Consider the following 22567-nt stretch of genomic DNA (forward strand, 5'->3'; position numbering starts at 1 on the left):
ACTGATTGTTGGAATGTCCATGTTTCACAGCCATAATTTAATACAGGCCAATTGTAAGTTTTAAGAGTTAGAATTTAGTCTCCAAATTTATGTCCCTTCTGATTAGATGTTTATTCTTCCAGAATGTGTTTTGCTCTTGCTGTTCTGTTGCTGACTTCAATATCCAATCTTCCATCTTCTATAATGATGCTTACTAAGTAGCGATAATTTCTCACTTGTTGTACAACTGTGGTGTTCACTGGAATCTTGCATGTTTTCCCAGAATCCTTCCTTTAACTACCTGATTTTGTGTTCAGGGTTCTGTTCTCCCAACAATAGGCGTGTAAGGATTTGGTTTGTCTCAGCCCACGACAGACCCACTGGCACACCCAGCATCTCTTTTCAGGCAGTTTTATTTTCCAAACATAAGCAAAAACAACAGAAAAGTTACTCAGCCCACCATGGGCTATAGCTGCCAGGGAATTTTCCCCTTTGCCTTTCTCAGTCCTTTCTTGTGCAATAGGATGTGGAGCAGGAAGGCCCGAGAAAGGCAAAGGGGGAAATTCCCAGGTAGCTGTAGCCCAGAGTGGGCTAGGGAACTGTTTTGTTGTTTTGGGATATGTCTACATTGCACTTTAAAATCTGTGGCAATGAGTTTCAGAGCCCGGGTCTACAGACTCAGGCTCGTGGGGCTTGTGCTGTGGTACTAAAAATTGAGCTATGTAGATGTTTGGGCTTTGGTGGAGCCTGGGCTTTGAAGCCCAGGGATGGGGGTGGGCTTCTGAGCCTGAATGTGTGTGTTATGTAAACTTTGTACATGGTAGGTTTTAGGGCTGCCACTTAGCAAGTCAGACTCCTGTACCAGATATGGACTGGCTACAGAGCTTCCTTCCCAGAGAGATACACTGGATGTGTTCGGTATAAGATCCTCTTATGTACTGCCAGGTATGGCTGAGGTTAGCCTAAATAAGGGAAGTTTCATACAGCACCATGTAGTGGCTGAATAGTATAATAAAGTATAGCATGCTATTACAGTCTACACGCCTGTTTTTAGAATCAGCTTGACCGAGACTGTAGTAGACCCAGGCTCTGAGACTCACTGCTACAAGTTTTAAAACACAATGTAGACATACCCTGGGGTTTGAAAAATAAAACTGCTTGAAAAGAGACTCTGAGTCTGGTAATGGGTCCTTCATGGGCTGGGGACAAGCCAGCACTTACAAGGTGTGATAACACAAACGCCTAAAGTCGTGCAGGGAACTGTACCTGTATGTTTTGAAAGATTCATTAGTATTCTTACATGTTGGGTTTTGCATAATTACAAATGGAAACTGAAAACTATATTTAGATCTGGATTTATGTGCATATGTGGATTGTGGCAATATATGTTCACTCTCTAGGCTGCAACAAAACACTTTTTGGCTGTTTATTACATAAATACATAAGAATGGCCATACTGGGTCAGACCAAAAGTCCGTCTAGCCCAGTATCCAGTCTTCTGACAGTGGCCAATGCCAGGTGTTTCAGAGGTAATGAACAGAACAGGTAATCATCAAGTGTTCCATCCCCTGTCACTTATTCCTAGCTTCTGGCATCCAGGACTCTGTGTTCTTATCGAGACAAGCAACTGCAGGGGAATCAAGGTGGAAGGAAGGGACTATTACAGATGCAAATATAGTGAGACAGATACATAACCCCACAGTCTTCACTCACTTTTTCAACTGTGTCACAATCTTTAGCTTGTAAAAGACTAGGAAAAGTTACTATCCAAGTGTACATACATTCAGAACTAGCAATGTATATAATGGGATAATTCTCACTTAATTGTGTAATGAAGATGCAGCACAATTTTAAAACTTATTCTACCATATATCATATTTACGGAGTATATGATAATATAATGTAGAAGTTTTACTGTGACAAGAATTTGGGATGGCCACATTACTGACAATGGCAACCACAAGTGAATTGTGCAGCTCATTCCAAATATGCTCAGAAAAGTTTTTCATACTTCAACATCATATATTCTGTATAGGCACATACGTCACAAGAAGAAAAAATATTTCAGAACAAAAATGTTGAAAGTATCTCTTGTATCCCTACACCAGTGCCTTAATTATTATGACTCTACCCAGTTAGCACTCTGAAAGAGAAGAAAACAAAAACAGAACATCTCTAAAAATGACCTAAAGTAGCTTTTCTACATGAGAAGGTGTTACAACTTTAATCTTGGAAACTTCTGGGGTTAGAAGCATTGCACAGTGAGGAGTCTCTTCATAGTGGTGTGAACTGCTGGTTTTAGGTCTGAAGGGCCAGGAAGTGTGAGACTGTAAACCTGTCACTAATGCAGGACTGAATATTCCTATCCTGGGCCTTAGGCTGTTGTAAATTTTTTGAGGCAAGAAGAACAACTTCCTATGGCTGGATGACATCTTTTTTTAATTATGTCATTTGAAGATAAGAAGAGAACCTGTGGGAGATGGATTTGTGGACATAGTGTAGGTGAGGTGGCCAAGGTTTTATGAGAAATTGCATATGGCTATTGCAACCATGCAGTGTGTATGTAATCTGTATTAAATGCCATGGCAAACTGGTTGAGATGCAACTCTAAAAGAACTCCACCTCTTGCTCTGTCATCTAACTTTCAGTGCACGTCATCACAAGTTGCTTATTTTAACTGTACCTTTATGTAGGCACCTATATGAATGCAACAAATATTTATCTCAATAATTCAGCATTACTAGATTTATTTCCCCTATTTTAATACACACATTTTAATTGACATTTTAAAAATATATTGCATATAATAGAAATATTTATGGAGAGGAAAAATTAATTATAAATCAGACAAATGCACTGTTATCAGAGTATCACAACTGTGACATTTCACATTTCTTTTTCTGAAGCAACTTCAAGAGTGACTTTACAATTTATTATAGTTCACTGTCTGCATATTGTTTAAAAACAATTAAAACCCTTATGCTAGCTCCAGTTCTCTGAACTGCTGCTGTGACCACAGCAGTGCTTTCTAAATGGCCAACATCTTTAGACAAAATACAATGGGGACATTTTGTCTCCTCTCCAAGGCAAGAGTTACTGTTGTGGTGGTTGAGTCCATTGAAAGCTGCTCAGTAGTGTCAATGCTGAGGGATAATTTGAATGTGCCATTAAAGCACACTGCAATCTCCTTCATTGTTGAATGCAGATCTCTACATGGCTGGTGAATGAGACCTGAATGGTCTCTACTTCATTAAAAAATATTTTCCACTTTTAAAGAGGGGAATGAGCTCTCTATCTGGCAAGCCATTGGTTTCAGTTAATTGTTAAAATGATACTTCGATCTTTCCAGATTTTCTCTGTAAAATAAACTGGAACATAACACATCATTGGTTGACATCAGGTTTTCAAACAAATATACCAATCATATTATGGTGCAAAGTGGTCACTGCTGTCCAGTACAATATAGTGTGAGGAGAAAGGCCCACCTTCTTCTAAAATAGAATATAGGTTACTATCAGTGGCAGGTTATCAGATTTGATTGACTATTGGTCTAATGTGATATGGCAAATGATATGTTCCAAAATTCTGAGATGCTTCAGAGTCTAGGTAAAAAAGGTCACCCAGCTCCTGAAATGACTGCTGAGACTAAGTGGAAAGGATTTTTGAAAGAAAAAGATGCCATCCTTTATCAAGGTTGCCTGGAGGCCTGGGTACCTGGGCACATATATTGTTTCTTCCCTCCTTACGTGCACTCCCGCATCCCTCAGCACCACTCGCAATAAAGTATCATGGCATGAGTACTGCTGTGACCTAATTTATGCGCCTGATAACCCCATGCTTCAGTTTGCTAATATAAAATAGGAATAGTGCCATATGTGAATGTTTTGAGATTTGAGTCATGCTTGGAAAGTATTTTGCAGAAACAGTGTAAAAAACACTAAGTGCTGATAATTCTCTCAGGATCTGAACAGAATAGTCTCTGCTGGGAGCTCCTGACTTTCGGTAGCTAAGAGAAAATGATTCTGAAAGCTACAGATAGTTTGCTTACTGGTGAAACTATTATGCTTTATCCAAAGCTCTTCAGTAAAGTTCTGCCTGTCAGAGCTGGGAAATGTGCAGTCTTAACTATACATCATACATATACTTACCTAGCCCAATCTGCATAAGCACATAAGCACCATTGGGCTGCCTTGAGCAACTGATCGCTCCAGAGCAGCAGCTTTTGCCTTAGGATTTATTTCTAAGGGAGACTGGTTTTTAGAATAAAGTCGCCCCCTTATGAACAGCTAGAGCACTGCGGGTGCACTTAACCACAACACGGGTTTAGCTAGCTGCTGCACTGTGCAGACTCATCCCTACCATTGTATAGACAGACACTCAAGGCTTTTATTCTGAAGTGATGGCCTCAGCCAGTCCTACTCAACACATCCATCAGTGCCAGCTGCACAGTACCATCTTGAGCACTTGTACCTTTCCCAGGTCCCCTTGGATCTGAGGCATTCTTCAGAGCTGAGGATCTTCCAGATGTTTTCCCAAATCCTTCTGTTTACCATCAATCTCCTGCCTGCAAATGTGGGACATTTCCTCTGCTGTTTGATAAAATCCATCCCAGGTAAGAATCCCCTTCTCTCCCTCCTGCAAAGGGGCTGACAGATCTCCCGCTCTTAGAACTGCTGCTGGAGACAGGTCAGTAGAGGAATGTTATTTCTAATAGAAATTAGGAATTAAATGATTCAAGGAGTTTGCTAGACAGCATGGAGATCCCTAGTTATTTTGCAAGCTAATAAACAGGAGGGGAAAATGCATTGCATGGATTATATCAGATTATAAATGGACAATGCAGCTTTAGAGCTGGGGAAATCATCAGTAAACAGCAGCGTCTCAGCAGGGAGTCTATTGTATGAGGGAAGTGTCAGTGGGTTGTGACAGGGATATGGCTGCTGAGGGCAGGAGCCCCCACTGAAGTTTTGATCACCCACCGTTGGAACACCCACAACAGGAGGCAGGAAGAAGCCACCGTACGGAGTTCTGTGCAGTATCTCCAAGGGAGTCAGTAGTGTATGCTACCATTACACTATTTGAAATCTGCTGCTGCTTGCTTAACAGAGAGATCTGTCATCACCCATTGAGATCTGGAGGTGAGCCATAAAAGAAAGGAATTAACCAGATTCCCCGCTGAATTTTCTTTGGTAGAATCAAGGGGGTCTGCTCCCACGGACATCAAGAGATTGGATATTTTTCCAAGCCTGTCTTGTGATGATGTTATCCAGTGTGTATCTCAGGATACATATTTAGGAGCAGCCACAGAGTCTAACTCTTTAATCAAATCTGTTGCTAAATTAGTGAGGAATGACAAGAAATCCAATATCAGTCAGTTCTTTATAAGAATGGAGATGGGAAATATAAAGACGGAATTATCAACACAAAATGTCTGAGGAATGTTGGCTCTGGGCTTCGGTGCTATATGTAACAACCTCTGGCCCCATCATTTCAGATCTGGTAAAGTGTTTTCCATTGAAAGATCCAATACTGCATGTGTCTGTGGCCTTCTTGTGTTATATTTTGATAGAAGAGCTATATTTCTAAAAACAGCTATCAAGGCAACATGTATGTGAAACTTCCACAGTTCTAACTTACAAAGGCCATGATATATTTGAAGGTGGATTCTTGAATCACTCTATAATTTAGAGTGGGGATCTCTTGGTTAGTCCATTCCTCAGCATCTCCCCCTACCTGCTTTCATTATACCTAAGTCATCCTTAAAGGTGAGCTGTACAGAGAGGCATATGGGACTGTGCCCTGTTTTGATTATTTGAGTTGGGCAAAAAAGGCCTGAGGTTCTCCCCCGCCCCGTTTGTACCTAATTGGCAATATTAGGTTTCCCCAGTATTGTTGTTGCTGGTAGTCTGGTTGGAGACCCCAAGGAAGTAGAATGAGATTTCTCAACTCTTAGCTGAATACTGAATCCGTAACAAGATCTTTTCTTCCTGCTATTTGTTCAGGCATTTGAGTGAAACAGGTAGTGATAAAACCCCTAAACACTCTGAATAAAAATTCTTTCCTCAGTCTAGCTGGTGTCACTTCCCTGGAGTCAGCCATAATACTGCTAGCTCTCCAGTTATCCATAGAGTTTTCCATGAAAAGCAGGATTTTGAGGGATTTCTGATTAAAACAAATGTTTAACAAAGAATATATCAAGATTTGTTCATCTCATTAAGAAGCAGAGTACAAAGGCCACTTGTTTTCCTTTTGTATGTTGCCTTTTTCTAATGGTATCTGGCTCTCCATCTTAAAATTATATCACTTTATGGTAGTTTTGCTACCTGCTTGCCTTACTGTTAACTGTTCTAAGGATATAAATGTAACTATGCTCTCAGCTTAAGCTTCTGTGGACAAACCCAGCACCTCTTTGAGCCAAACACTGTTTAAAAGAATGCTATGTGATTTGTCCTTGAATTCTGCCCAAATCTGATTTGTGTGAGTTGGGGGGCGGGCATTTTTGGGGAGTTAGGTGATGAGAGATGAGCTAGGGAACTCACATTTTGAAGATAGGGAAAAATCTACAGAACAAGGAAACCCAGGCAGTCTACTCAGTTCCCCTTCTGGATCCTAGACCATAACAACACTGCAGAAATATCTATTTAGTGGAACTGCTGCCTCTCTGTTTAAAATTTTGAAATGAAAATGTTTTATAGCTAGACTATCTAAACCAACTCCTCTCTAAATCCCTCTATCAGTCTGTATAGCTGTCAGATTTCAGCTTGTATGAAAAGACTCCCTCTCTTTCTTTCTAATGGATTTTTATCAGCACTAATGTTGGGATTGGATGAATTACTTTATATGGGATTTAATAGAATTTAATTGCGGTTTAAGAGGGAGAGGCTGCTATACATTGCAGGATAATTACTTTAGCCCTGCAGCCTGACTTATTTATCTAGCTGCCCTCTCACATTAGAGATCTAAGAAGGATTTGAAGATTGATGAGCCAGATATCTACATTGTAGGAGGGTAAATTGCCACATCCCTTCAGGGCAACATGCAGTCTTACCTATCCTTAGTAGCAAATCTGAACAAGCAAGATTACAAAAGTTCAGCTTGTCAACCAGTTTCTTGTTGAATTGTCCTTCCTCTGTTCTTTTGTACTGATTGCTGAATTTATCTCTGAAGAAGTAGAGATCTCCGGCTTTGCACATTTACAGATCATTTGTGCAGCAATTTAATTTAATCTCAAGGATTAAAGGAGGGAGGCTGGAAGATATAGCTGAGGTGGTGAAAGTGACCGGTCTGGTCAATAGGAATTGCTTCCTGATAGGAAATGCCACCTCATAGTAGATGGAAATTTAATAATGTCTAGAAATTCTTCTGCCTCAGGCCTTGCTTGCACTAGGAAATAGCTCTGTTTCAGGAAGGAGCTTAGCTGTACCATTGCTGGCCACTGTTTGTCCTTGTTATGCTTACAGCTAAACCTTAGTAAGCACGGGTTAATCTAAACCAAATGCTGAACCACATCTGTCTCTTTGTGCTGATGAGGCCTTGCCAGCTGGGCTGGCTGAGCCCACAAACTGAATAAGTGTTGGCTTAAGAGAGTTCTCCTTGGTCTGTGCCTGCCACTGTTAACTGGGATGTGTGGCCAACATTTGAACCAGGGGATTCCTCAGAAATGCTCCTCCTCAGTCTGTAATGCACATGATATTCCCTAGGTAAAATCTGCCCATTCATGCTCCAAATGTGGAGCCCAGTCCAATCTCAGCAGCTGGTTTATATTGGTCATGTTTTCAGCTCTCTCTGCAAGGCACAGGATCACCGACTGAGGTCTAAAATCCCCTGGGAGCAAAGATTCCCCCTGTAACGTAGAAGAATTGGGTAGTATCCCTTTAAATAGTTTGTGAACTCTCTAGTAGCCCTCACTGTTTCTTGTTTCAGAAGCCACCGGATCCCTGTGTGTATGGAGCTAGGCTTGGCATGTTCAATCTACATAGTAAGTGCCCCCAACTGTGCTCATGTAGTTCCTTCATATTACATTTGTTGGGTTAAGAGCAAAAGACCCAACACCCCCTTACAGGATGTATAGGTGGCTCAGTTAGCCAGGGGCGTGCCCAACTTCTGCAGCCCACCTGGGCTCTCCTGCCAGGGTCCCTCCTGTTGCCTCCTTTCTCTGTTGCTCTCCTGACTTCCATTCTCCTGCATCATATCTTTGCTGTTCCTCCCTTTCAGGGCTTCGCCCAGCTGCATCTCAAAAGCCCAAGAAAAGCTCTGCGTGTCATTTTATGTCTTCAAAGCACTTTACGAATAACCACATTTCCCTATCTCCTCCTATGTGCCCATCCCCTTGTGCTTTGCCCAAGTTTCTGTTCTGGCTGCTCCCTTTGTCTACCTGCTTTCCCCAACATGCTGGCTCCAGATTGCCCCTTCACACAGAATAGCTTCCTAGTCAATGTGCACTAAGCAACTTCCCTTTCCTCTTTAAGGTTTCCTTTCCCCATACCTCTTTCTACTGCGTGTAACTGTAAGCTCCTGGGGACAGGTACTGTCCCTTCTTGAATGTCAGGAAAGCACCCAGGACATTGTGGGGGTTACCATAGACTAAAAATAATAATACCATGAACCACCTCAGCCCACTCTGTCCCAGTCTATATCAGGAAGAATTACCCAGTGCTGACAGCACGGGGCTCAGGTGCAGTCTAACAGCAAAGGTACACCAGTCTAAACTTTTCAGCATGATTCTGGAAACCCTTGGTTCACCCCTGCTTGGTTTAAGTTTTAACCACAGGTGTCTGAAACAAAACTTGTGCTGGATTGAGGAATGTGGGGAGCTGCAAACTATCACTTGAAGGTGGGGCTTGAGGTTTCTGGTCCTGCTTGCAGTCAGTGCAATTGGTATAAATCTGGAAAGATCCAGTTTAAAGCAAGATAGGGTGAGCTTTGTCTCACTGCTGTAAAGATTAGTCTGTTTTTTCTCTCTGTTTTGGGGTTCTTGTGTGTTATTGTTTTGAATTCTAAGAAATGAAGTGGTGTTATGTTGCAACCTTCAGCAAGGGTATTTATGTACTTATCTAATTCTCTGTGTGCTGTGAACATAACAGCACTGATGTCCATAATTTGACTTGGACTCTGCTAATTGTTAAACTGTGCTGCTGAACTTGTGACTGACATCCATTGTTAGCAGTGAGCAATTTTTGAGTGCAGACCAGATTCACAGATTTCAAGAACATAAGAATGGCCATACTGGGTCAAACCAATGGTCCGTCACTCTAGCCCAATAGCCTGTGTTCTGACTGACCAGTGCCAGATGCTTCAGAGTGAATAAACAGAACAGGACAATTTGGAGTGATCCATTCCCTGTGGTCCAGTCCCAGCTTCTGGTAGTTGGAGGTTTAGGGACATCTGGAGCATGGGATTGTGTCCCTGACCATCTTGCCTAGGAGCCATTGATGGATCTATCCTCCGTGAACTCAGCTAATTCTGTTTTGAACCCAGTTATACTTTTGACCTTCACTACATCCCATGGCAATGAGTTCCACAGGTTGACTGTATTTTGTGAAGAAGTACTTCCTTTTGTTTGTTTTGAATCTGCTGCCTATTAATTTCATTGATTGACCCCTAGTTCTTGTGTTATATGAAGGGGTAAATAACACTTTCCTATTCACTTTTTCCATACCATACATGTTCTTTTTATGTATGTATATAGATCTCAATCATATCTCTTTGGTCATCTCTTTTCTAAGATGAACAGTCCCAGTCTTTTTAACCTTTCCTAGTATGGAAACTATTCCATACTCCTAATTATTTTTGTTGCCTTTCTCTGTACTTTTTCCAATTCTAATGTATCTTTTTTGAGATGGGATGACAAGAACTGCCCGCTGTATTCAAGGTGTGGGCATATATTTATATAGGGCATTATGATATTTTCTGTTTTATTATCTATCCCTTTTCTAATGGTTTCTAACATCCTGTTAGCTTTGCTTGGCCTCTGCTGCACAGTGAGTGGATGTTTTCAGAGAACTATCCACAATGACTCCAAGATCTTGTTCTTGAGTCGTAACAGCTAATTTAAACCCCATCATTTTGTGTATATAGTTCTTAGCCAGAGGAAACCATTGTGATCATCATTCTGACCTCCTGCATAATGCAGGCTGAAGAATTGTACCCAGCCATTCCTGCATCCAGCACAATACCTTGTGATTGAAGGGAAGTGGATCTTTTAGAAAGATGTCTCGTCTTGATTTAAAGACTTCAACTGGAGGACAGTCCATCTCATTCCAGGCATCTGTGTTCAGCTTGTTCTCTGTTGCTGTGCATGGCACTAACTGTTGTCTTCACAGCGTAAGATGTTGTAATCAGGGACTCTTTTAAAAATACTTTACTGGAAATGATGAGAGGAGAGAGAATTTGTGTCTATGGCAAAACCACCTACGTGGATTGTTATCAAAACTAAGACTCAGATATAGTGGAAATACCTTGCGAAAAGAGAATTGTTGCAGCAGGTTTTAGTCACTGTTCAGCTCTGATGCTGTAATTCGTAGGCGTGGGGCTGGCTGATTCCACCTCAGGGATCAGAAAGGTGTGTGCTGCTGCTGTGTAGCCAGGCCCCTTCTGGAGAGTTGGTCACTCCCATGCCAAGCTTTTGCACTGCTGGGGATACAGAACAGTTCCAGGATTCTGATGCTCTCATCTGAAGGCCTGTTTGATCTTTGGAAAGCCCAGATCCTCAAAGGTACTTAGGAACCTAACTCCCATTAATTTCAGTAGGAGTTAGGGCCTAAATACCTTAGACAATCTGGGTCTAACTCCCTAGTAAGCTCTTCTGGCAGGCAGCAGGATTGTCATGCCAAGAGCTTTGGCTTTATTACCTCTGCACAGATCATGGAGATTCTACAGATGGGGAACTGAGTCCCAGAGAGACTAACAGTATGTCTACACTGCAACTGGGAGCGAACCTCCCAGTCTGGGTAGCCAGACTCACGTTAGTGAGGCCTGAGCTAGTGTGCTAAAAATAGCAGTGTGGATACGGGCTAGCCACCTGAGCTTGGACCCCAGGGACTGGGCAGGATTGGACTCAGATTGTTAGCCCAAGCTGCTGCCCACGTCACAAGGTCCACACTGCTACCTTTAGCACATTAGCTTGAGTGGAGCTAGTGTGAGTCTGTCTACCTGCTTCCAGCTGCAGTGTAAATACACCCTGTGTGATTTGTCTGAGGTCTCACAGGAATTCTGTGGCAAAGCAGGGACTTGAACTAGAGTCAAGCACACAGGCCAGCATCATAACCACTGGGCCATCCTTCCCCTCTCCAGTCCAGGCACAGAATCAGCAGACTAGGCTTGTGTAAATGAGAAGTCAAAGGCCTTCCTGCCTGGAAAGTTATTGACTTTATAGAGCTGTCGTGGGAAGAGGATTTCTCCCGACTTGACCCTACTAATCATTGCTGACGGTCTCATTGTTCTACACCCATTTTGGGGTCTGCCTTTCTAGTTATGTATTTCTAGGGTATTTATCGTTGTGATATCTCAACAACAGCACAGTGCAAATCCATGGAGGAATCAGATGCTGGTGCTGTGAGAGTGTCACTCTAATTTGCATGAAGTCTTCTGATTGGATGCAGCTGACAACAAAGGCACGGGAATGAGACCAGCATGGACAATGGAACCAGCCTGATTTTTATGGTCAAACCCTTGTCCAGTAGAGACAATGAGAAAGCTCGAAAATGGGATTTTCTTTTCTTTCTAAAATTCCCTCTCATCTGTTTAATGGCCAAGATGGCCCCCCTCTATACAGCCTTAAACAGGGCCATAGAGCAGCAAGAGAAGTTAGTGGAGATACTGTGAATGGAAGCATTCTTTAGCGTTTAGAACTGGCGTGTATGGAGTCACACTATGTGCTATGCCACCAGCCCTGCTTCCTAAGCGAGCTGGGATCCCTAGGTTCTTAAAAGCCTAGCATACTTAGATTATAAGCTTTTTGGAGCAGGGTCCGTCTTTTTGTTACAAGTATGTACAATGCCTGGCACAGTGGAGCCTGATATAGGTGCTCCTGCCATACAAATATTAGATACTAACGGTATCTTTTGCATGATGATAAGGAGAGCAGCTGAGAGGCAGCACAGCATTGTCTCTACAGTGGCTGAATGGTGGAAAGAATGCACTTACTGGGCACTGGGAATGTTGCCTTGAGGCAGGTGTGGCTGAGCTGAGGAGGGAGATGCACAGATCTGCAGATTGAGAAATGGGGAAGGGAGTGAGCTCTGAGTGTAGGTGAGAAGGACAGAATCTAGACCTGGGGTCGGCAACCTTTCAGAAGTGGTGTGCTGAGTCTTCTTTTATTCACTCTGATTTAAGGTTTCGCGTACCAGTCATACATATTAATGTTTTTAGAAGGTCTCTTTCTAGAAGTCTATAATATATAACTAAACTATTGTATGTAAAGTAAATAAGGTTTTTAAAATGTTTAAGAAGCTTCATTTAAAATTCAATTAAAATGCAGAGCCCCCCAGACCGGTGGCCAGGACCCGGGCAGTGTGAGTGCCACTGAAAATCAGCTTGTGTGCTGCCTTTGGCATGCATGCCATAGGTTGCCTACCCCTGATTTAGACTATGGATAGAGTTAGGTTTACAATAACATTGTCTCAGTCGCTAGCTGAGCAGAATGGAGGGCAAGGAAATAGTTTACAGGATTATAGGGCTCCTTACTGTAACTTAAGAGTTGGTAAAGTACAAACTAATTGCATTGCCAGAACAGTAATAACTCATACAGCAGTGATATCCCTGGGGCAAGTTCTGCCTTTGGTTACCCACTCAGGGTTAAACAGCTTTGTACATCTAATCCTGTACACTGGCATCCCCCCAGTGGAGGGGAAGCTGTCTGGCTCTCAGAGCAGGTAAGAAACAGGAGCTTTAATAGAGAACAGTGCCACAAAAAGGGGAAAGAATGCAATCTGTAAAATAGAGGAGAAAGCTGCTAAGATGCAGCTGACCTTTGTTCTACAGTTGTTGCAGCACAGGGGACTTTCTGCCTAGCAGGTGATTTGCTGGTGCCACGATTAAAAAGGGGTCTTGCACGACAAATGCATGCCCAGTTTGAGAGAAGCCTGTTTGTTCTAATGGTGACTTTTATGGAGGTGACCAATCCCATATCCCAGTCAGCACCCATACAGAGAGTTTGTTTTATTTTTTACAAACAAAGCTAATCCTTCTTGGTTTCCAACAGCAAGTAGCAGGCATGACGGTTAGGGAACTAAAGTGCCTTTTGCCTAGATGTGACTAACCTACTTTGAAGGAAGGACAGGTCCCCGGCAGATACCCAGATGTGCCCTTTCCCCACTTGCTGAGTCATGTGCGACATCTGACTTGTTGCATCTCTGAGAAGCTGCATGTATCCCCGAGGGCATGAACATTGTGATCTTGCTCTCCTGCTCTTTGTGCCTCTACAGTGTGTGTTCAGAGCCACCTTGGGGCCATGGGAGCCAGTTAACTAAGTAACAAGCTGTACAGAAATGTTCCCCAGTGACCGGTCTCCTCGGCATTTCTAATGCACCCATTACCAAGGTATCTAGGTGAACAGAGAAACACATCTGATAATGAAGCCTCGACAGCTTGAGAGGTGCTGCCCTGCACAGATGCATCACTTCCCACCACTGCTTGGAAACCCCCAGGACTGAGCATGTTGTCTTCACACTGCTCCCAGACTGGCTGAGCCTGGGTCTGGTCTGTAGTAGTGCTAAGGTGGCTCCTCTGTACTGCTTTCCTTACCTGCATTGTGCCCAGCCCACCTGGTAGTACAATGAACCATCACTCAGTGGGGAGACCGAGGTGCCTGCCTAGAATCTGTAATAGATCCCCTTGCACTGGTGTTCGTGGAAGAGCGGAGCCTTTGGAGGCGTTCAGCATGAGGTTTGCCGGGGAATCTATAAGCACCACTTTGTGTTCTCTCCATTTAGGTTGTAACATATTTATTTCTGGGCACCTTATAGTCTCTATCTCTAGGTGGTCGTAACAAATGCCTGTGTCCCTCACTTGTTGTTGTTACATGTTCAAATAAATTATTTTAATTTAGTCTTCCTGAAAAGTTCATTTCCTCCCTCTCTGCAACATACAAAAGCACCTTGCAGGTGTCTGTGCTGGATTAATCATGGTAAGATTTAATGCATTGAATTTTCAGTTGCCTATGGCTATGACAGAGACTTTGAAGCAGAGCTTTATTTTGAACATCCGTTGCATTTTGGTTATTTGCAGGAGGCTTTTGTCATGGAACTCCAAGCCCAGTTGCAGATATCTAGGCTGGTGACTGTCAGTCTGTAGCTTTTAGCACTAAGGGCCTTAGTCACTTGCTGTCTTCTAACTTCTTGTTTGTTCTTTGTAGTTCTAAAGGACTTTCTGCCGAGCCCACAACAGGAGCCGGTCACCTTCAGCAACCGGAAGGGTTTGCAATGCATCTCGCCACTAATGAGAAGTGTGGAAGAGACTCCTCAGCCCATCCTTACAAAGGTCAAAGGGCACATTCCCAAGTGGCTTAATGGCAGCCTGCTAAGGAATGGGCCTGGGAAGTTTGAGTTTGGAGAGGAGAAGTAAGTCCAGATTTGATTGTACTTTCTAATGATTCCAGGCTTGGGGTTGGTCAAACCTAGAAGGCACCTTCACAAATGCATCACAACCATTAGGGGCCTTCCTTAGCTCTGAAGATGTGTGACCATGAGGAAATGCCTGTAGATCCCATTCTTCTAATACAAATTGTTCTCTCATCTAGAAGCTTTCATCACCTTTACTAGCCAGATTTATTAATCCTGGTGACCTCCCTGGGAAGTAGGAAGGTGTTTTTCCACAGTTTAACGGTGGGGACACTGAGGCTGTGACCAGCTGAAGGCCACGACATGAGCTAACAGCTGGGGATGAAACCCTGGCATCCTGATTCCCAGTGCTCTGTCTGAAAAAGCCACTTCCCACTCCCACCCTGCAATCCCAGGCATCATTTGCCATCCTGATTACACTAAATTGTCTGTGTGGCTTTAAAAACAAACCCAGCCCTCACACTGGTTGGTGTTCTTTCATTTCAAAACAAAAGTCGATCTATATTTTTAATAAGTTAGAACCCAAGCCAGTGTTTGACTCAGAATCTGTCACTCAAGCAAACCCACAGAGCTGGCTCATTGACTTGATGGGAGCAAGAGTAGCTGATGGAGATCAGCATACCTGATGTTCTACCTCTGAAAAACTGGTCTTCTTCAAAAGGCCTGGCAAGGCATCTTCTCCTCCGTGGAGGGGATGGAATTCTGCAAAGTGCTGTAGTTTGGCCCTTTCTCCCAGATTGTTTCTTGCTCAAGGGGCTTTAAATGACAAAATGGGTAGATCAAAGCGTACTAGGGAATGGTTAGACCATGGGTCGGCAACCTACGGCACACGTGCCAAAGATGGCACGCGAGCTGATTCTGAGTGGCACGCAGCTCCCTGCCGCGGTCCCGGCCCCCAGCCCTCTGCCCTGAACCCCCCCCCCCCCCCCGCAGCCTTCTGCCCTGCACCCCTCCCACACCCCCAGCCCTCTGCCCTGAACTCCCTCCCCCAGCCCTCTGCCCTGACCCCTGAACCCCCCCCCCCAGGTCTGGGGTCCCGGCCATAGGCCCTGCTCAGGCCGCTGCTGGCCTAGGTGAACAGAACCCCAGGCTGGCAGCGAGCTGAGCAGGCTGGTGGTGTAAGATCAGCATTTTAATTTAATTTTAAATGACGCTTCTTAAACATTTTGAAAACCTTGTTTACTTTACATACAATAGTTTAGTTATATAATATAGACTTATAGAAAGAGACCTTCTAAAAACGTTAAAATGTATTACTGGCACGCAAAACCTAAAATTAGAGTGAATAAATGAAGACTCGGCACACCACTTCTGAAAGGTTGCCGACCCTTGGGTTAGACATTCAACACACAGCAGGCTCTTGGGGATAGATTTACACCCCAGCTTGCCATGCACTAAGTGTTAGTGAAGACAAGCCCTAATTTGTGTTCTATTTCTGCAGCACCATAAGCATTGTGAAAGTAGAATGAATTATAATGTAAAAATAGAATGGATTAAAGAAATGCTGTATGTACCTTTAAGCAGAAATAAGGAATGTTAAAATACCGGTGTTAGGAAAAGAAACATTAGGCATAAACAATGAGTTTACTTAAGCTAATGGTGGAATATTATCCAGAGATCCGTAAAAGTGGAAATTAAATATGTATGTTTAGCCTCGGGTAAACTTACCAGTTTTGCTTTTTATGTTTTCTTGTTAAGTTTGCGCCCTTTTTATCTGTATAAAATAAGGTAGTGTGGGTCTTGCATGGTGCTCACATTATCTGAGTGTATTAGCAGAGCGCTGTGCTAATAAACAGAGTGGTCTAACAAATTGTGAGTCCTAAATCTAACTTTGACAGCATGCAGGGGCTTTGTAGAACAACATAGTTTCAGTCCATGAAAGCTTGTGGGTAACATTCTCAAAAGCACTAAGGCCCGTTTTCAAAAAACACTTAGGCACTTGAGTCATTGAAAGTGAATGGGACTCAGGCTTCTAGGTGCCTAACGTCACTTTTGGAAATGAGACTTAGACGCTTAAGCCACTTAGGGTACGTCTACACAGCAATTAAACACCCGTGGCTGGCCCAGGTCAGCTGACTTGGGCTCATTGGGCTTAGGCTGTAAAATTGCTGCACAGACATTTGGGCTTATGCTGGAGCCTGAGCTCCGGGACCCCACGTATGGGGAGGGCCACAGAGTCCGGGTTCCAACCCAAACCCAAAGGTCTACGCAGCAATTTTTAGCCCTGCAACCCAACCCCTGCGAGCCCGAGTAAGCTGATCCAGGAGAGCCATGGCTATGCCGCAGGTCTTTTATTCCAGTGTAGACTTACCCTTAGGGTACATCTACACTGCAAGCGGCAGCCTGTGGCAGCAAGTCTCAGAGCCTGGGTCTACAGCCAGATTCATGGGGCTTGTTGTGCTTCATAGAATCATAGAACTGGAAGGGACCTTGAGAGGTCGTCTAGTCCAGTCCCCTGCACTCATGGCAGGACTAAGTATTATCTAGACCATCCCTGACAGGTGTTTGTCCAACCTGCTCTTAAAAATCTCCAATGATGGAGATTCCACAACCTCCCTGGGCAATTTATTCCAGTGCTTAACCATCCTGACAGGAAGTTTTTCCTAATGTCCAAACTTAAACCTCCCTTGCTGCAATTTAAACCCATTGCTTCTTGTCCTATCCTCAGTAGTTAAAAAGAACAATTTTTCTTTCTCCTCCTTGTAACAATCTTTTATGTACTTGAAAACTGTTATCATGTCCCCTTTCAGTCTTCTCTTCTCCAGACTAAACAAACCCAATTTTTTCAATCTTCCCTCATAGGTCGTGTTTTCTAGACCTTTCATCATTTTTGTTGCTCTTCTCTGTACCTTCTTCAATTTGTCCACGTCTTTCCTGAAACGTGGTGCCCAGAACTGGACACAGTATTCCAGTTGAGGCCTAATCAGCGCGGAGTAGAGCAGAAGAATTACTTCTCGTGTCTTGCTTACATCACAAAAACAGCTGCGTAGATGTTTGGGCTTGGGCTCTGAACCCCCTCCTCCACTCCAGGCTGTAGAGCAGGGGTGACCAACCTGAGCCAGAGAAGGAGCCAGAATTTACCAATGTACATTGCCAAAGAGCCACAGTAATAAGTCAGCAGCCCCCCCAGGAGTGTAGCTAGGGGAGGAGCAGGGGGAGCGCCTGCTCCCCCGAGCCCAGAATTCCGCGCCGCTTCGTCTTTCGGCGGCCCTGCTCCGCGGTGCCCGGAGTAGCAGCGCTCCGCCCGGCGCTCCAGTTGGGGGAGCCAGACCCTGGCTTGCGGCCCTCAGGACAGTGCTCCGGCCGGTGGAGAGGGGCCGGGGGGCTCGCGGTGCTCCGGGCGGCGCTCCGGCTGTGGAAGCGGGGCCGGCGCTCTGGGCGGGGGAGCGGGCTTCCGTTGCTCCGGCCGGCGCTCCGGCCAGGAGAGCAGGGCTGGGACTCAGGGCCCTCTCCCCAGGACTACAGCCCTGAGAGCGTGGCTGGGGGTCTTGGTGCCCCGGACAGCGCTCCGGATGGGGAAGCTGGGCCGGCACTCTGCCCGGGGGAGCGGGGCTGCCGAAATAAGAATAATTGCGCATGCACCGCTCCGTCTTTTGGCAGCATTTCGGCGCATGCACAGGGCCGCCGAAATGCCGCCGAAGGACTGGCGCCTTTTTTCTCTGCCGCTTCTCCTCGGTAGCAACCCTGGCTACTCCACTGAGCCCCCCATCAACTCCCCGCCAGCTCCCAGCACCTCCTGCCCATCAGCGCCTCCTACTCCCTCCACACACAGCTGTTTTGTGGTGTGCAGGAGGCTCTGGGAGAAGGGAGAGGAGTGAGGGTACAGTAGGCTCAGGGAAGGTGTGGGAAGAGGTGGAGTGGGGGCAGGGCCTGTGACAGAGCCAAGGGTTGAGCCAGAGGTGTAGCGAGCGCCCTCCGTACTCTCCGACCGGAGACGGCCCCCCAAGGAAGGGGGCCCCTAAAAGTGGCAAAATAAATACCGCATTCCAGTTTCTGCATTGTAAGGAGCCCCGCCCGGACATATGTTCGGAGGGGGCCGCGTTCTTTGTTGCTACGGCCCTGGGTTGAGCAGTGAGCACCCCCCAGCACATTGGAAAATTGGCGCCTGTAGCTCCAGCCCTGGAGTTGATGCCTATACAAGGAGCCGCATATTAATTTCTGAAGAGCCGCATATGGCTCCGGAGCCACAGGTTGGCCACCCCTGCTTTAGAGCCTGAGCTCCAGCCTGAGCCCAAATGTCTACACAGCTATTTTTAGCACTTGAGGTCCGAGACTTGCTGTTGGTTGCTGTGTAGACGAACCCCTAGATGCTTTTGAGAATTTTAGCGTGTCTCTAAACTTGGACCCTGAGCCTGCAGACATGTAGGCACATGAGTAGCTGCATGTCTGAGTTTTTCCATTGTGTTCATGCTCTCTTCCACCCGCACACACAAGTAGCTTCATGATAAAAGTGTTTGTAGGATCCGGTTCTCAGATCATGACAAATACCAGGGATTTAGGAGAAGGCGTGGGAGGGTGTGGCACTGCACTGATCCTTCTTTCTGTGATTTTGTTTTTCTGCTCCGCTGGAAGATTTAACCATTGGTTTGATGGCATGGCCCTGCTGCATCAGTTCCAACTGGAAAATGGCATCGTGACTTACAGGAGCAAGTTCCTGCAGAGTGAGTCCTATGTGACTAACAGCCGGCACAATCGGATCGTGGTCTCGGAGTTTGGAACCCTGGCTATGCCGGACCCGTGCAAGAGCATCTTTGGGCGCTTCATATCGTGGTTTGAGATGCCACGTAAGTATGTTCCTTAGCTGAAAGCAATGTTCTTGGAGGTGGTATGCATCCCAAGTGGGTGATATTTGCCTGGAGGAACAGCTTTTAGGTTTGAAGGGAGCTGTATGGAAGTTTTAGTGGTTATGTTTCTGTGGGGATCACCCCTCTGAAGAAACAACTCCGAGCCAAACTCATCTGAAATAGACACACTTAACTTGGGATTTTGGCTCCCCTCCCCCCCCCCCCCATGTTGTTTCCACCCAAAATCAGAAATGTAGCTCACTAAAATGTTTGTGCACCTTGGGTCTGGTCTCCAGAGGTGCTGGGGGGACACACAGCTACAGGTGAAGTTGACGGGCGCCCTGCGTAGCTCAGCACCTCTCACCATTGGTCCCTTTGATGCCCTTTACTTAATTTTTGGGTTTGTTAAAAAATTTGATTCACCTCATTCCAAGGGTTGTGTAAATTATGCACCTTCTCTCATGAGGAACACCCTGTAGGGTGCTGTAATGAGCATTACACAATCCTCCATTCTTTTTGAAAAAAACCTGTCTTGAAATCCCTATGCCCTGCTAAGCTTTTAGGGTATGTAGGCTATTCCTTTCCTTCCTGTGGTAAGGGGCGGGAGACTGACATGGGTGAGGAGAGGATGGCACACAGAAGTGGAAGTACCATTAGCTGTTGTATGATAGTTAAGGCTATGAGTACGTCACGGAGGTCATGGAAGTCACAGATTCTGTGACCTCCGTGATACTGGGGCCTCGCAGCAGCCCAGCTGCCACAGCAGTGGAGGACTGTCCCAGCTGTCCCCCGCCCCAGCTCCTAGTCTGCAGATGGCGGGGGATTCCCCGGAGCTCCCTGGCCCCCGTGGGTGGCGGTGGATTTCCCGGAGCTCCCTGGCCCCCGTGGGTGGTGGGGGATTTCCCAGAGCTCCCCAGCCCCCGTGGGTGGTGGGGGATTCCATGGGGCTCCCCAGCCCCCACTGCCGGCGGGGGATTCCACGGCGCTCCCCAGCCCCCACCGCTGGTTAGTTAACATCTCCTGAGTGAAACACAGAGGAGGGATGAAGCTTCCAGCATGAAGCCAGTAAACGCGTCTCAGCCTGCAACCCATCCCTTCCCAGCAAATCAGTCAGGGCCCACTGACTGCTCCTTTGGCCTGGTCTACACTTGAGAGATTAAATTGGTTAAAGCCTCTAGAACATTTGTAAAACACTTGTGTCTACACCTAGATATGTCCTAACTGGTCTAATAAATAATTAGACAGGCCATCTGTCAGTGGGTTTAATAACCAGTCAAAGAGCTACTGATTCACTTTTTTAGCCTTCTGCAATCTAGAATGCTTCCAGGAGCTGAGCTTGGAATTGTAGGCTAGATACCCAGTAGCCATTGCAGCTGAAATGGTTTAGGACAACACTAGTGTGAGTGCAGGGTGAAACAAATCCGTTTCACATGTTGGTGCTGAAATGTTTGTCTTAAACTGTTTCAATGCATCCAGTTCAGTTACAAACTGATTTCTTCTCTAGTGTAGACAAGGCCCTGGTGAAGTTGAGATGGAAAATGCCTCCCAGGTCTCTTCCAATCAATTCCTCTTGCGTCCCCCACCCACCAGCTCCCAATAGAAGTCAGTGCCAGATAATCCCCTTTTGTACATTTCCTGTTATTTTGTCCAGTCCCATTAATGTCCCAAGTGATCGGCCAATGCCCCTTGCATTCCCTTTGAATTGCATTGTCCCACTATGGGGCCTGCTTCTGCTTTTTACATTGCTGACCTGGCCTCCTGTACACAGTGCAGTCTGGGTTCTCTGCTCATACTTTCTGATAAATACTGGCAACTGGTTGTCTGGCCTTATGATAAAGGACATTTCAGCCCTCGCCAGGGGTTGCCTTTCCCTCAGGTCTGCATGATTCTGTTTGTAATATCATCGGTTTCCTTTAGTTGCAAGAAACTGAAATGAGACTGTACAATGACTTAGTAGTACCTGAACCAAAAGGGATCAGATTTATTTGGTTTGGATTAAAAACATGTCTTTGTTCTTTGGCATGAACTCACCTGTATAGGTAGAGCCCTGTGTGCTGCTATAAATCGCTGAGATGTTTTTAATCTGTCTGTCCTGACAAGGATTTGTGTCGTTAGGGAAACTGATTTATTTGTTTAAATATGCCTAACTTGCTGTAGTGAGACATGAGCTTAATGCATCTGCATTACTCTGGGATTTTGTTTCAGGGCCAACGGATAACTGCAGTGTGAACTATGTGGTGTACAAGGGAGACTATTATGTCAGCACCGAGACCAACTTCATGCGCAAAGTGGATCCAGAAACCCTGGAAACCAAGGAGAAGGTAAAGAGTGGGTGGAATGACGGGTTTAGCACCTGGCGTGGGGAAATCACATCACTCTGTTCCCAGAATGGCCTTGGCAGCTAGTGGGGACAATTCCCAAAGACCCTCTTGGTTTTTGTGTCCAACCTGCACTGATAAGAATCCATGGCTGTTGTTGAGATCCTCTGTACCTCTCTCTCCTGGCAAAAATGACTTCTCTGTGGCAGATACTGGAATTGCCAGGAAATCTGCAGTCACTGCCAGTCACCCCATGGCCTTAAAGATCCCTTTGTGGTGCATGTCCTGGAGGGCGTTGCAGGATCGAGGTGAATAGTAAAGCCGCTGCCATGCTTGAGGTCCAGTCACAGCCATTGGCAGCAGGCAGGGTTAGACTTGAGGACTCCTGAGGTCAGTTATATTTTCAGCCAAGGGTAAAGCAGAGTCCCTTGCAACTTGGTCCCTGTCCATGAAGTGCAGGGATCTGGTCTTGTCTGGCGATTCCAGTGTACAGAAATGCAAAAATATATACTCATGTAACATCAAGGTTATAGATCAGGGGTTGGCAGCCTTTCAGAAGTGGTGTGCCGAGTCTTCATTTATTCACTCTCATTTAAGGTTTCGCGTACCAGTCATACATTTTAACGTTTTTAGAAGGTCTCTTTCTATAAGTCTATACTATATAACTAAACTATTGTTGTATGTAAAGTAAATAAGGTTTTTAAAATGTTTAAGAAGCTTCATTTAAAATTAAATTAAAATGCAGAGCCCCCGGACCAGTGGCCAGGACCCAGGCAGTGTGAGTGCCACTGAAAATCAGCTCGCGTGCCGCCTTCGATTGCCTACCCCTGTTATAGATGTTAATACTCGTACAGAACTCCACTCCTGCCTATGCTCTGCCCTACCCCATGGTCCCACCCAATCTGCTCCCTTCATCTCCTTCAACCAG

At 45.3% G+C, this 22567-nt stretch overlaps 1 protein-coding gene across 2 annotated transcripts in view; it reads left to right on the plus strand.

Annotated features, from left to right (window-relative positions):
• BCO2 (beta-carotene oxygenase 2) overlaps positions 1–22567 on the plus strand; it is an 86885-nt gene that overhangs the window by 44529 nt on the left and 19789 nt on the right. Inside the window, exons 1-4 of one of the 2 annotated variants that reach the window (XM_034754568.1) lie at positions 4395–4591; positions 14333–14537; positions 19110–19321; positions 21527–21642. In XM_034754568.1, coding sequence (XP_034610459.1) covers positions 4504–4591; positions 14333–14537; positions 19110–19321; positions 21527–21642 — 621 coding nt within the window. In that variant the 5' untranslated portion in view covers positions 4395–4503. Of the gene's footprint in view, positions 1–4394; positions 4592–14332; positions 14538–19109; positions 19322–21526; positions 21643–22567 lie in introns of those variants that run through there. The other variant, XM_034754567.1, reaches the window with a different exon arrangement.

The sequence above is a fragment of the Trachemys scripta genome, chromosome 21, assembly GCF_013100865.1.
Source record: "Trachemys scripta elegans isolate TJP31775 chromosome 21, CAS_Tse_1.0, whole genome shotgun sequence".
Lineage (NCBI taxonomy): Eukaryota > Metazoa > Chordata > Testudines > Emydidae > Trachemys > Trachemys scripta.